The sequence below is a fragment of the Spermophilus citellus genome (assembly GCF_964194105.1).
Source record: "Spermophilus citellus genome assembly, chromosome: X".
In the NCBI taxonomy this organism is placed as follows: Eukaryota; Metazoa; Chordata; class Mammalia; order Rodentia; family Sciuridae; genus Spermophilus; species Spermophilus citellus.
The window spans coordinates 1,244,226-1,257,633 of NC_138190.1; the positions used below are offsets into that span (position 1 = coordinate 1,244,226).

General features: G+C 40.3%; 1 protein-coding gene across 1 annotated transcript in view; it reads right to left on the minus strand.

The window, feature by feature from the left end:
• Window positions 1-13,408, minus strand: part of LOC308638964 (uncharacterized protein) — a gene marked incomplete at both ends in the record, with an annotated part of 72,494 nt that overhangs the window by 4,048 nt on the left and 55,038 nt on the right. Inside the window, 3 exons of the mRNA XM_081276892.1 lie at window positions 373-1,280; window positions 1,847-1,907; window positions 2,088-2,214. Of these exons, the coding sequence (XP_081133018.1) occupies window positions 373-1,280; window positions 1,847-1,907; window positions 2,088-2,214 (1,096 nt within the window). The remainder of the gene's footprint in view (window positions 1-372; window positions 1,281-1,846; window positions 1,908-2,087; window positions 2,215-13,408) is intronic.

The window sequence follows — 13,408 nt, forward strand, 5'->3', positions numbered from 1 at the left end:
AACTGGAACTAGCAAAGAAATTGCCACACTGCTTACATTCATAGGGCTTCTCTCCAGTATGCCTTCTTCCATGAATCTGAAGGGAAGTGGATCTATTAAAGGCTTTGCCACACTGCTTACATTCATAGGGCTTCTCCCCAGTATGTGTTCTTCCATGAATCTGAAGGGAAGTGGATCTAGAAAAGGCTTTGCCACACTGCTCACATTCATAGGGCTTCTCTCCAGTATGCGTTCTTCCATGAATCTGAAGGTGACTGGATCTAGCAAAGGCTTTCCCACACTGCTTACATTCATAGGGCTTCTCTCCAGTATGCCTTCTTCCATGAATCTGAAGGGAAGTGGATGTAGCAAAGGCTTTGCCACACTGCATACATTCATAGGGCTTCTCTCCAGTATGAGATTTTTCATGTATGCGAAGGTAACTGGAACTAGCAAAGAAATTGCCACACTGCTTACATTCATAGGGCTTCTCTCCAGTATGTGTTCTTCCATGAATCTGAAGGGAAGTGGATGTAGCAAAGGCTTTGCCACACTGCATACATTCATAGGGCTTCTCTCCAGTATGAGATTTTTCATGTATGCGAAGGTAACTGGAACTAGCAAAGAAATTGCCACACTGCTTACATTCATAGGGCTTCTCTCCAGTATGCCTTCTTCCATGAATCTGAAGGTGACTGGATCTAGCAAAGGCTTTCCCACACTGCTTACATTCATAGGGCTTCTCTCCAGTATGTATTCTCTGATGGATTCTAAGTAAACTGGGATAAGCAAAGTCTTTCCCACATACCTTACATTTGAAAGGAGCATTCCCCGTGTGTGTGATCCTGTGCCTTTGAGGACTTGTTTGTGAAATAAAGGTTTGACCACCTTGTTTACATTGATAGACTTTCTCACCAGAATGAATTCTTTCATGTCTTCTAAATAAAGAGGAGAAATGAAAGGCTTTCCCACACACCTCACATTGAAAAGGTTTACCTCCACTTTGTGTTCTCATGTGTCTTTGAACATCTGTGGGAGAAGATGAGGCTTCACCACATTGTTGATCTTCATAGGGTTGCCACCCAGTATGAGTATCTTCATGCCTTTGAATGTCACTGGAACAACTGGCGACTTTCCCACATACTGTACTTTCATAGAGTCCATCTCCAGTTTGTATTAACATTTGTGTGTGAACACTTTTGAGAGAATCCAGGGATTGCCTGTGCTGTTTAAATTCACATGTCTTCTCTTCACATTCCTCGTGCTTGTAGCATTTGTGTCCAGTGTGAGATGTGATCTGCCTGTGAAGGAATGAAGGGCATATGAAGTCTTTGGCACACATATAACAACCACATGAATTTACTCTATTAAAATTTTTCTTTGTCCAGTTAAGAACTGGAATTTCATTGAAACTTTTCCCACACTATCTTCTTGGCCGTTGAAGTTTACCACATGTCTTCTATGAAGAATGACCAGCACATTGTCAATGCTTGATTCATTCATGATTTTATACTTATTTATATGTTCTAGGCTTACATTACTACCAACATCAGGTAAAGGCTAGGTTTTCTGATGTGTTCAAATTGCCTGAAAATCAAGTGATTGAAAGGAAAAAATCCTTTGCAATGCAACCGCTCTATGGTGATTATTCAAATAGTGCTATTCACATGAAATTTCATATACTTTTGGCATGTCATGTACTTGGAAAAGACTGAATATCTTTTACAGTTAAGTATATATTTCTGGTAAAAAAATTTATAAGAATAAATATATTTCAAATTGTGCATACTTCTTGAGTTGGTCTGTTTTAAAAAATTATGTGACATTCTCAGATTCTCTCAAGAACTTCTCTTGTGGGTACAATTACCTTAGAATGATCTCAGAATTTTTGATCTCATCTTCAATGTTTTTTTCATTCAATTTGTTTTCTAAAATGAGAAACCAGAACAATCTTTATGAAGTTTTAGGAGACAGAAATGCTTTGCCAAATTGTAGGTGTCTTTTATGCTGCAATAATTCAACAATGTATTCCCTTTTCATGTTCTATATAAATGACCAAAATAAACATGAGTTCTCTATTTGATTAATTAAAAAAACATCATTATTACCTATAGAAGCCAGGTTTCTGAGGACTTCCAGCATCACATCTCTGTAAAGGTTCTTCTGGGAAGGATCCAGCAATGCCCACTCCTCCTGGGTGAAGTTCACAGCCACATCCTCAAAGGTCACTGAGATCTAAAATATCCCACAAATGTATAGTGGAGGCCAGGAGAGATTGAGAGCAGAAGAAATATGTACTCAACATACTTGATGTCCAGAGGACTCTATGAATTTCTGGTTTGGAAATTCCATGATTTGGTCCATCAAATCCTTCCTGCACTCAATTCCTCACACACATTTTAACACTAGAATTGGACCACTCAGAAGGAAAGCAACTAAGTGTTTACTTCATTCCCTTGGTGAGCTGACAGGAAGTAAGACAGAATCCTGGGTCACTTTGTTGGTTACACCTCTATTACATGTCCTAACAGCCTTCTCTGCAGTGGAAACCTAATATTAGCATCCCCAATAGTACTTACCCTTAGGAAAGAAAGCTGAGTATGAAATTGTTGCAATCATAGAACTCAGCAATTTAGAGAGATTCTGAAAACCACAGTGGGTCACTGTGCCTACACAGTTAATATAGACAACACGGCATTCACTGATCTCTTGATTCTTTCTGAAAGCCTATTGGTCCTTCTTTAAGGAAATGCCTAGAACAGTCCCCACCCATGACTTCTGAGCATGGATCACAAAGAAGATTCCCCTACAGACAGCATACAGACAAATTGACACTCGAGTTGCCACAATTTGTGAACTGGAGATTGCATTCATCTTGTGGGATTACACAAAGAGAACAATTATATATTTGCAGGTGCATTTCTCCATAACAAAATTAATAAAATAGAAAACACGCACAATGATTAATAAACACAAACATTTGATGAGTTCTCAAGGTTACTGTCAAAGCAGAATGAGGTAAGGGGAAAGATGGAACATGTTTTAGATAGAACTCAATGACCCAAAGATGTCACCTTGTCCAAACAACAACATTGCAAAGTTTTATAAGTCTCAAAACATTTTTCTTAATGAACAGCAGACACGAATATCTAAATCTCATAGCAACAGTGAATGTGCAAGGATTGTCAATAACCTACTGAAAAGCAATCACTTCACTACCATAAGGTCATGTTCCACATAGCCATGTTCCACTCAAGGACACTTTGGTCAAGAGTGGGCCACATGTGCACTGGTGTCTGTTGTGAAAGAATTTCCTCCTGCCTGTAATGATGGTGGTTCAAACAAACCTAAGGAAGAAGCATTTCCAGGGTGTGGTAAAGAAGCAGTGTTGCAACCCAGAATCCTCACCTATCTAACACAGTTTGGGTGTGAAACACGCCACTCCATGTACAATCATAACACTACTATGATGTCTGCTCCATGATGGAACAGCCAAAAAATCACCTACCAGAAAGTGCCCCTGCCACTGACATACAACCATTCTCAAGGAGTTAAAACATGTGACATCCTAAGCAGCACAGTATCAGCAGAGGTGAGCAAGAGACCATGAGGAAGGCTTCAGTGGGCTGGCCTTCACAGCATGGAAAGATGAGTGAGAGCAGGTGTCTTGGATACAGATCACAATGATAGTCCAGGCAAACTGGAATCTGGGCAGCCAAAGGCACTATCTCCTCAATTCCATAGTCAAAAATCCATTTATTACACATTCAAATGTGAAACACTAAAACACTTTTAATGAGCTTACAAGAAATTTTATTTTGGGGCTGGGGATATGGCTCAAGCGGTAGCACGCTCGCCTGGCATGCGTGCGGCCCGGGATCGATCCTCAGCACCACATACAAACAAAGATGTTGTGTCCGCCAAAAACTAAAAAATAAAAATATATTTTTTAAAAAAAGAAATTTTATTTTATTTATTTATTTGTGGTGAGAAACATTTAGAAAAAAAAAAAAGCAGGGATTCAACATAGGGCACTTAATGACTGAGCCACATCCCCAGCACATATGCCATTTTGACACAGTACTCAAAAACTTCCTCAGGGCCTTGTGAGAGGCTGAGGGTAACATTTAGATTTATAATTCTTCTGCCTCATCCTCCAAGGCTGCTAGGAATACAATCATGCACCATTGCACCTGTGGAAATGTAGTTTTGTAGAAGAACATGTTATACAATCCCCTAATGAATGGAAGAAAGAAAAAAATTCAACACTCAGAGCAAAATGACACAACAGGGAGCCTGGAATCATCTCAGTACAGCCATGAAATATAACAGAAGTGGAAACCAAGCCAAACCATCAGAACAACAATGTCATCATGCCCCAAAGCCCTGAAAGTTTCCCAACAGCTCCGTGAAGCAGTCATATGGAAGAGTGCAGTGCAGCAACCATGGTTTGACCTTCATGATCCCTTCATCCTGACCCTCTATGACTCCAGACTACACACAGCACATCTTCTTCGATTTTGGGCAATTCATACTAAAGTCACCATGGAAATATATATTTTTTAAATATTTTGTTTTTTAATTGTAATTGAACTCAATGCCTTTATTTATTCATTTATTTTTTAAAATGTGGAACTGAGGATTGAATGCATGGCCTCACATGTACTAGGTGAGTGTTCTACCACTGAGCCACAACCCCAGCTCAACCATGGAAATATATTAACGTCTAAAACCAACTCTCACTCTTCTACATCAGAAGTAATCACTATAAAAAATAGGCAGAAATTCCTCAAAAGGATTTAATTAAACAAACAGCATGCATCTACAGAGAAAGCAAACTATTGTCTACCCACTCAACCATCACCTAAAATTTCACCAAGAAAGCTTCAGAGAGTTTCTTTTAAAAATCAGGTTTTAAAAACACCCAGGTCTAGGAAGCTGAGGCAGGAGGTTCTCAAGTTCAATGCCAGCCTTAGCATCTTAGTTAGGCCCTAAGCAGGTTGGTAAATCCTGAATGAAAGTTAACAAAAATAAAAGTTAAGGGGGAAGGTGCTGGGGATTTTGTTCAGTGGTTAAGCCCCCCAGGATTTACTCCACAGTATGCTCCCCCAAATAAAAACACGATATACTGATGAAAGAAGGAAGTTCACACAGACAAGGAGGAAACATTAAAAAGAGGACCATGATCCACATGCTCAGCACTGGATGCTCTCCAGGTGGGAATCTGCAGAGCAAAGACATAGCAGAGTTTTAAATAGCACCACTGTGTGTTAAAGCACAGGCCCCAGCACAACTACTCACAAAAACCAGACAAGTGAGGTTTTGCTGTTTCTTCTGTTATTCTCTAGTTTCTGGTGTACGGAAAAATGAGGCCAAGGGACACTAAGATCTGGCATCAACACTTTATTAGTGGCACTACAGACCAGAAAAATAATTCCCAAAGTGTGAGCCCAGAGAACATCAGAGCTTTTACTTTTATACATAAACAAGCTTTGAGGACATCAAGAAAGAAAATTGGGGCAATATATTGGAGAGTGAATTTTTTATTTCTTATATGGGAACAAGCTTGCCAATGGCCTAAAGACTCATACACATTTGGGACTTTTACTATGCTCAACCTGAAGAGGGATTGTTCTTTCTCTGCTACTTTGTTGGCTGCATCTGCTACTGCATTATATGTACCTGCAGCTGTGGCCAGCCCTCATGGTGAAATGTCAGAGACCACAGCTGGTGGGTGTCAGTCTGCAAAACCACAGCCTGTCAGCTCTGAAACGGCTACAGTTTTCACTTTGTTGGATGATCTAGCATTCAGGGAAATTTTTTAAAGGAGCTGAATACAAAATAATTTGCTAAACATAGCTCAGACACCTAGTCTCTAGGCAAAGGCATGAAGCCTTCAACAAACAGAAACCACAGAATAGAAAAAAAGGAAGAAATACACTTTCTTTTTTTATTTTTTAGTTGTTGATGGAACCTTTTTCAGTTGTATGTGTGTTGAGAATCAAACCCAGTGCCTCATGCAGGCTAGGCAAGCACTCTACCACTGAGCCACAACCCCAGCCCCAAGAAACATATTTCATTCACTTAAAAAAATATACAAAGAATACTGAGGGGGGCTGGGGATGTGGCTCAAGCGGTAGCGCGCTTGCCTGGTATGCGTGCGGCCCGAGTTCGATCCTTAGCACCACATACACAGATGTTGTGTCCGCCCAAAACTAAAAAAAAAAATAAATAAATATTAAAAAAAACATAGAAAAAAAAAGAATACTGAGGAACAGCAAAACATAACTCATGAATGGAAAATAACAGACGTGAGATTGACCATGCCTGAGTAAGACAAGACTCCAGAATCCCTGGGATAAATTATTTTTCTATTCATTTATTCATTTATTCGTTTATATTTTGTACCAACGATTGAACCAAAGGGTGCATAAAAAATAAGCCACATTCACTGCCCTATTTTATTTTTAATTATTTCTATTTTAGAGAGAATTTCTCTAAGTCATTCAGAGCCTAACTTGATGAACCTTCCTTTGAAGTTGTGATCCTCCTGCCTATGAGTCCTGAACTGCTAAGATTAAAAGGATGGGGGGGGGCTGGGGATGTGGCTCAAGCGGTAGCGCGCTCGCCTGGCATGCGTGCGGCCCGGGTTCGATCCTCAACACCACATACAAACAAAGATGTTGTGTCCGCCGGAAAAATAAAAAATAAATATTAAAATTTCTCTCTTTCTCTCTCCTCTATCTCTCTCTCTCTCTTAAAAAAAAAAAAAAAAAAAAAAAAAAAAAAAGGATGTGGGGGCCCTAAGCCAAATTTTCAAGTAACTGTCTTGAATTGTTAGTAGGCATGCGCCTGAAAAAAAGTCAAAATACATCAGTCAGAGACATACAAAAGTCCCCAGGACAAGGAAGAAGAAACTGCTACATTGGGAGACCTCACCACAACACTGCTGGGTCTGTGATCATGTAGCAGAGCAACAGACCAGAGGGCTTCCCTGGCCATTAGACAAAGTGAAACACACAGCCTTCTCAGGATCACAGTACCACCACCCAGAACAGGCCACATTCTGAGCCATAAGCCTCACCTCAAGAAGTATGCAATGCCAGTGAAATCCCAAGTAGGCTCAAAGAACATGGGAGTTAAAGCAGAAATCAGATCAGAAGCAGCTGGAAAACCTCTAAGCAATGGGAGATGCAACACAGGGCTCTAAACAAACACAGGAGGAAGAGGTGACTTAAGGGAAAATGTGACCACGTTGAGAAAAATGATATATAAAAGTCCAACATGAAAAAACAGCACAGATGGTGCATTGGGGGTCTCTACAGCATCCAAAGCACATTCCAGAAAAGAAGAGATAAAAGCAATCATTGACCCTTGTACTTAAGGAAAGGAGAGGAAAAAGAGCAAGGTAAGTATAAATTAACCACAGGCAAGTAAGAGAAGGTGTTGGTGAAACCACAATCAAGAAATCAGCAGGGGCTGTTGCTGGGGCTAAGCTGTAGGTCTCTCTCCTTGCATGTGAGAGGTAGTGGGTTTCATTCTCAGCACCACATATAAATAAAGATCTACAAACAATTTTGAAAAATTAAGAAAGAACAATTATTAAAAAAAGAAATCAGCAGTCAGCAAAACCAAGTTCTGCAGGAACATCACCATCTCTGACAAGCTAATATGTGGCTAAAGAAACAGAGGACAGGAGTGAGGTTATGGCTCAGTGTAGAGAGCTTGCCTAGCGCCAGTGAGACACTGGGTTGAATCCATACCAGCACATCAAAGTAAATAAATAGAAGAAACGTATGAGAAATACAATAACTTTAAACAAATAAGAAACCCAAAGACACAGACACTACCCATTAGAGTTAAAATACCCACCATTACCATCCACGGGCTCTTCAACAATATCATAAACATGCACTTGACACAAATCTGATAACTTAGAGGAAGTGGCCCAATAATTTCAGAGAGACCATCTCCTACAACATACACAGGACAAATACACAAAACACATGAGCCTGTGCCTACTGAAGAAACTGACTCAATAACTAATTACCATCAAAAAAGTGAAATGTAGGACTTTTAGACATCCTACAGGCTGGCACCAGACACTCCAGAACTGCCACCAATTTTCTACATTTCTTTTGAGAATGCAGAAGCAGAGAAAACACCTTCTAATTCCTTTGGAGGCATATGTTACATTATTATCAAAATTAACTTGATAAAATGAGGCAGCTATGAATTACTCTCATGATCATAAATGCAAAATACCTCCACAAACATTACTTAACTGAATCTAGAAATTAATAAAAAGAATTGCATACCAAGTACAAGATGTTGAAAACACTGGAGACTATAAGCTAGAGAAGAGGTGTATGATACTATGGGTGATGATTCACTTGAATGTTCACTTTGATGGAATTAAGAGACACTAATGATTAATAGACTTCTGGGTACATCCATGAGGTTGTGTCTAGGAGTGATTGGCATGTGGGATAGCAAATAAGAAAACCTTCCTAAGTGTAGGTAATGTCATCCAAATAGGATGGTGGCTTGCATGGAATAAAAGTTGCAAGAACATGGTAGCAGCTGCAGATGCAAGCTGGATTCTACACAGATGGGTTTTCCACTGCTGCTGTGATTGCCTGAGGATATCAACTTTGCCTTCTTCACTCTTCCAAAGCTGATTCTGCCAGTGATTCTCCAGGGAGTTTCCAGAAGCATTAGATCTCAGACTAGGGTAGCACCATTGATCCCTCTTGTTCAGAGGCTTCAGCATCTTGGGCAGCACAGCTACTACTTCTCCAGCTCCCCAGCCAGCAGACTGCCACAGAGGACTCTCCAGCTTCTAGTCACCTATGACAATCTAACAAATCCCCTATTTGTATTCATTCTTCTTGTTTATTGTGTTCCAATGGAGAACCCTAACTACTGTACTATATAAGACTACAATTGCTCTGAAAAATAAATTCAATAAAAAATGAATCAACTACCACAACATGGAAGATTCACAAATATATATATATAGAAGAAACAATATTATATACTGAATACCTTTTTCATAATAATGCAAGAGTAAAGGAAAGAGTAAGAGTTATATATGCAAATTTCAAAACTATAAAGAAAAGCAAGGAAACTGATTTTCAATACTGTTTCCATTTTGAGAGAAATGGGTGACTTATCTTTAAAAGTCATTATAACTCCTGGTTTGGTGGAGTTCACTTACAATTTTTGCAACTAGAAAAGTCAGGGCAGGAAGATGACAAGACTGAAGCCAGCCTCAGCAATGGAGCAAAACAATCACAAACATAGTCAGACTTGGTCTTAATAAAAAATTACAATCAGGGGCTGGGGATGTGGCTCAAGCGGTAGCGCATTTGCCTGGCATTTGTGCGGCCCAGGTTCGATCCTCAGCACCACATACAAACAAAGATGTTGTTGTGTCTGCCAAAAACTAAAAAATAAATATTAACAATTCACTCTCTCTCACCTCTCTTTTTAAAAAAAAAATACAATCAGGAAAAGAGGCTCTCCCTGAGTGACAGAGCACATTCCGAGCGTGTTTGAGGCACTTGGTTTGAAACTTAGATTTACCAAAAAAAAAAAAAAAAAATTAACACAATTAAAGTATTTTGACCATCTCCAACTATAAATTAATTTAAAATAAATTAAAAAAATAAAAGTAAGAAATGCTGGAGATGTGCTCAGTGGTCAAGTGCCTCTGGGTTTAATCCCTAGGGAAACACACACCCACCATCAAAAAATGCTTTCAGCAATTTGAAAGTATTTTTTGAATGACAACAAGCAGGAGCAAGTTCCTGGCTTAAATCCCACCACTTAATACATAAGTAAATAAATCAATAATTGTCCACTTTCTTGGGCTGGGATATAGCTCAACAGTAGAGCATTTCCCAAGCATGCATGAGGCCCTGGGTTCAATCTGAACCAGGGCACAAACACACACACACACACACACACACACACACACACACACACACACACAAATATAACTGTACTAAACTTCATCTCATGAATGATGAAAAATGATTATAACAGGAAAGGTACAAAATGAGAGGCATAAAATACAATGAAATTAATAGAAAGATGATATAATTTCTTACCAAGGAGATTAAGGAGACTGAACTTCTCCATGATCTACACTCTCTGAAAACCCCTGAGCATTTTAGAAAATTCTGTGAAATCCAGGGCCAGGTGTGCTGTGCTTCTTGGTGAACTTAAAACCCTACTTCTAATAATGGAAATGAGACCATATTTAAGATCAGTCAAAATCTTGTAGTGATCATAGTGAGTGTAGACAGAGAGAATTCATGTAACTCCCAAATTTCATAAGCTAACAGTCCAATTCCCAAAGGGGTGGCCCAAGGATAAGACACATTTTTTTTTTCTTTTTGATACCTTGGATTGAACCCAGAGGCAGTTGACCACTGAACCACATCCCCAGTATTTGAAGTCTCACCAAGTTGCAAAGGGTCTCGCTAAGTTGTTAAAGCTGTCCTCAAACTATAAATCCTCTTGCCTCAGCCTCTGGATAAGCAAGGAGTACATCTGTGCACCAGTGCACCTTGCCATAAATTAGGATGTAAATGTAAGTAGAATGGAAATGTAAGTAGGCTTTCTTTTCCACTTCTTTTTTCCCTCTTTTATCATTTTCATCATATTTGGTTCTGAATAAATAAACTTGGGCCTCAGATAAGTGAGCAGATCATTTCACAGTGATAACCACAGATGGCTGGTGCTGAGGGAGCAAACATATCAGGCTCAAGAGGCAGGGAAGGTCCCCTGCCAGCTGGGACATCCTCACACCTGGGCATGCTCACTGAAATACTCCATGATCACTCTCCCATGAGACCTAGACCATGACTCCAGGCTATGAGGCTTTTCAGATTTTCACAGCTCTGCACTGGGGTGGCTGGTCCTTATGCGCTGGGAGTGTTTTTGCTCCTCCACACTGTGAGAGAATGCAAGGGTCAGGAATCACTGGTTATATGGCCTCTCACCACCAGCATCCACAGGCTGATTGTCCACCTGTCTCCAAGGAATGGGAACAGGGCTTGGGGAAAACAAGATCCCAAGAAGTTAGCGGTCTAGATGAGGCTTGTTCCGGGACATTCCTTAGACCCAAGACCTCAGCTGAGCCCCCAAGAGGCTGTACCTCACAACTTAGGCTGCCCTCTAAGAGGAGCTGACCCAGGGCATAAAATTCCTTGAACCATGCAGGGCACAGGACAGCTGTGGGCACATGGTGGCAACCCAGGAAAGGATAGTGGCTGAGAACATAGGACTCTCTGAGGTATCAAAAGAAAACCAGCCTGAGAAATCTGATGTGCTGTCTATACCCAAGAAAGATAAAGAGAGAAGCAGAGGATTTTCCCAGGTGTGAACTGAAGTTCTTTATGAACTTGCTCTATATCAATGAACCTTCAGACCACGTGACTTTGGGAAACTACACCACCATGAGGATAGTAAAACGGGGTCCTGGATGGATGGCAAAAATTCTCATCTGATGTCTTAAGCCCTTTATTTTTTTTAATATTTATTTATTCTTTTAGTTTTCAGCGAACACAACATCTTTGTTTGTATGTGGTGCTGAGGATCGAACCCGGGCCGCACGCATGCCAGGCGAGCGCGCTACCGCTTGAGCCACATCCCAAGCCCTCTAAAGCCCTTTAATAGCCAATTACCTTAATTTCTATATTAGTCCCAAATTCTCAAAACAAATGCAACCTTACCTGACATATCACCACCATCTTCCAAAGCTAACAATGTATTTAACAGACTACAGAAGAGACTCCCCAGCCCCCGTTTTTTTTTCTGTAGCCACTCATCTGATGATCCTACCAATGCAATTGGTTAATGTATTCATACCTAACTTTCTTTCACAAATGACCTTGTCAGCCAAGCACAGTGGGGCACAACTGTAACCCCAGCAGCTTGACTAGGTCAGGAGAACAGCTAAATTCAAAGCCAGCCTCAGCAACTTAGTGAGGCCCTAAGAAACTTAGTGACATCATGTCTGAAAATAAAATATAAAAGAGCTGCAGATCTGGCTCGGTGCTTAAGTACCCCTGGGGTCAATCCCTGGTATTTAAAAAAAATGTAATCTCTTCCTGGTTAAAACACATACATCATTCAGGATAAGTTGAATCCATATTCCTGAATATGGTCATTAGTATTTGGGTCAAAATAAACTATTTTCCTCAGGTATGGTGGCCAGTGCCTTTAATTCCATCACCTAGAGAAGCTGAGGCAGGAGGATCACAAGTTCCAGGCGAGGCTGGACAACATAGCCAGATCCACTTTGAAAACAAAATATAAAAGGGCTGGAGATGAAGGGCCTGAGAATAAATCAGACATTTTATCCTATTTGCATATGTGACTACATGACCAGTGTGAATGGACACTAGGTACAACCAGAAAAAGGAGAAGTTACACTCGATTTACGTATAATGTGTCAAAATGCATTTTACTGTCATGTATAAGTAATGGAAACAAAGTAAAATAAATAACTTCTTCCAAAAACAAACACACAAACAAACAACAAACAAAAAAGGGCTGTAAATGTAAACCAAGATTCAATATCCCTAGTACCAATAACCCACTGCCTTATTTCATTTAAAGTAGCTATTTTATGGGAACACAGCATGTGTCAAGTGACTATTCTTTTCCCTCAAGTATGATATTCAGAAACAGAAAACAAAAGTGTTATTCTTGCCAGGGACAGTGGCCCAGGCCTGTAATTCCAGGGACTCAGGAGATTGAGGCAAGAGGATCACAAGTTGGAGGGCTGGGCTGGGGATGTGGCTCAAGTGGTAGTGCACTCTCCTGGCATGCATGCGGCCTGGGTTGGATCCTCAGCACCACATACAAATAAAGATGTGTCTCCCCAAAACTAAAAAAAATAAATAAATATTAAAATTTCTTTCTCTCTCAAAAAAAAAAAAAAAGAAGAAGAAGAAGAAGAAGTAGTTGTAGGCCAGTGTCCCAAGCAACTGAGATACAATCTCATTTTTTTTTAACTGGGGGGGGGTATGCCTGAGGATTTCACTGATAAAGCTTCTCTAGTTCTGAACTGCAATACAAAAACAAAATTTGTTTGAAATATATCAGTAGAGAAAAAGTGAAAATTAATAGACTGTGTCCATTTGAAACACAGGAGGAAGACCAGATATTCATGACGGGAAGTGGAAAAGATGGGGCATTTTAGAACACAGGAGGCAGCTGCAATTTGAAAGACCTACAGCAGCTTTCAGAGGAACTAAACGGGGGAAGGAAAGTGGATTTGCGATCCTGCTTCCTACACATTTGGAAGAGTGGGGGCGGGCCACCAGCAGCAGGGAGGGGAGGGGAAGCTGGGGACAGGAGCCGCCCATTCAACAATGGAAGCCAAGGGACAGGGCCCAGGGCCACCTGCCAG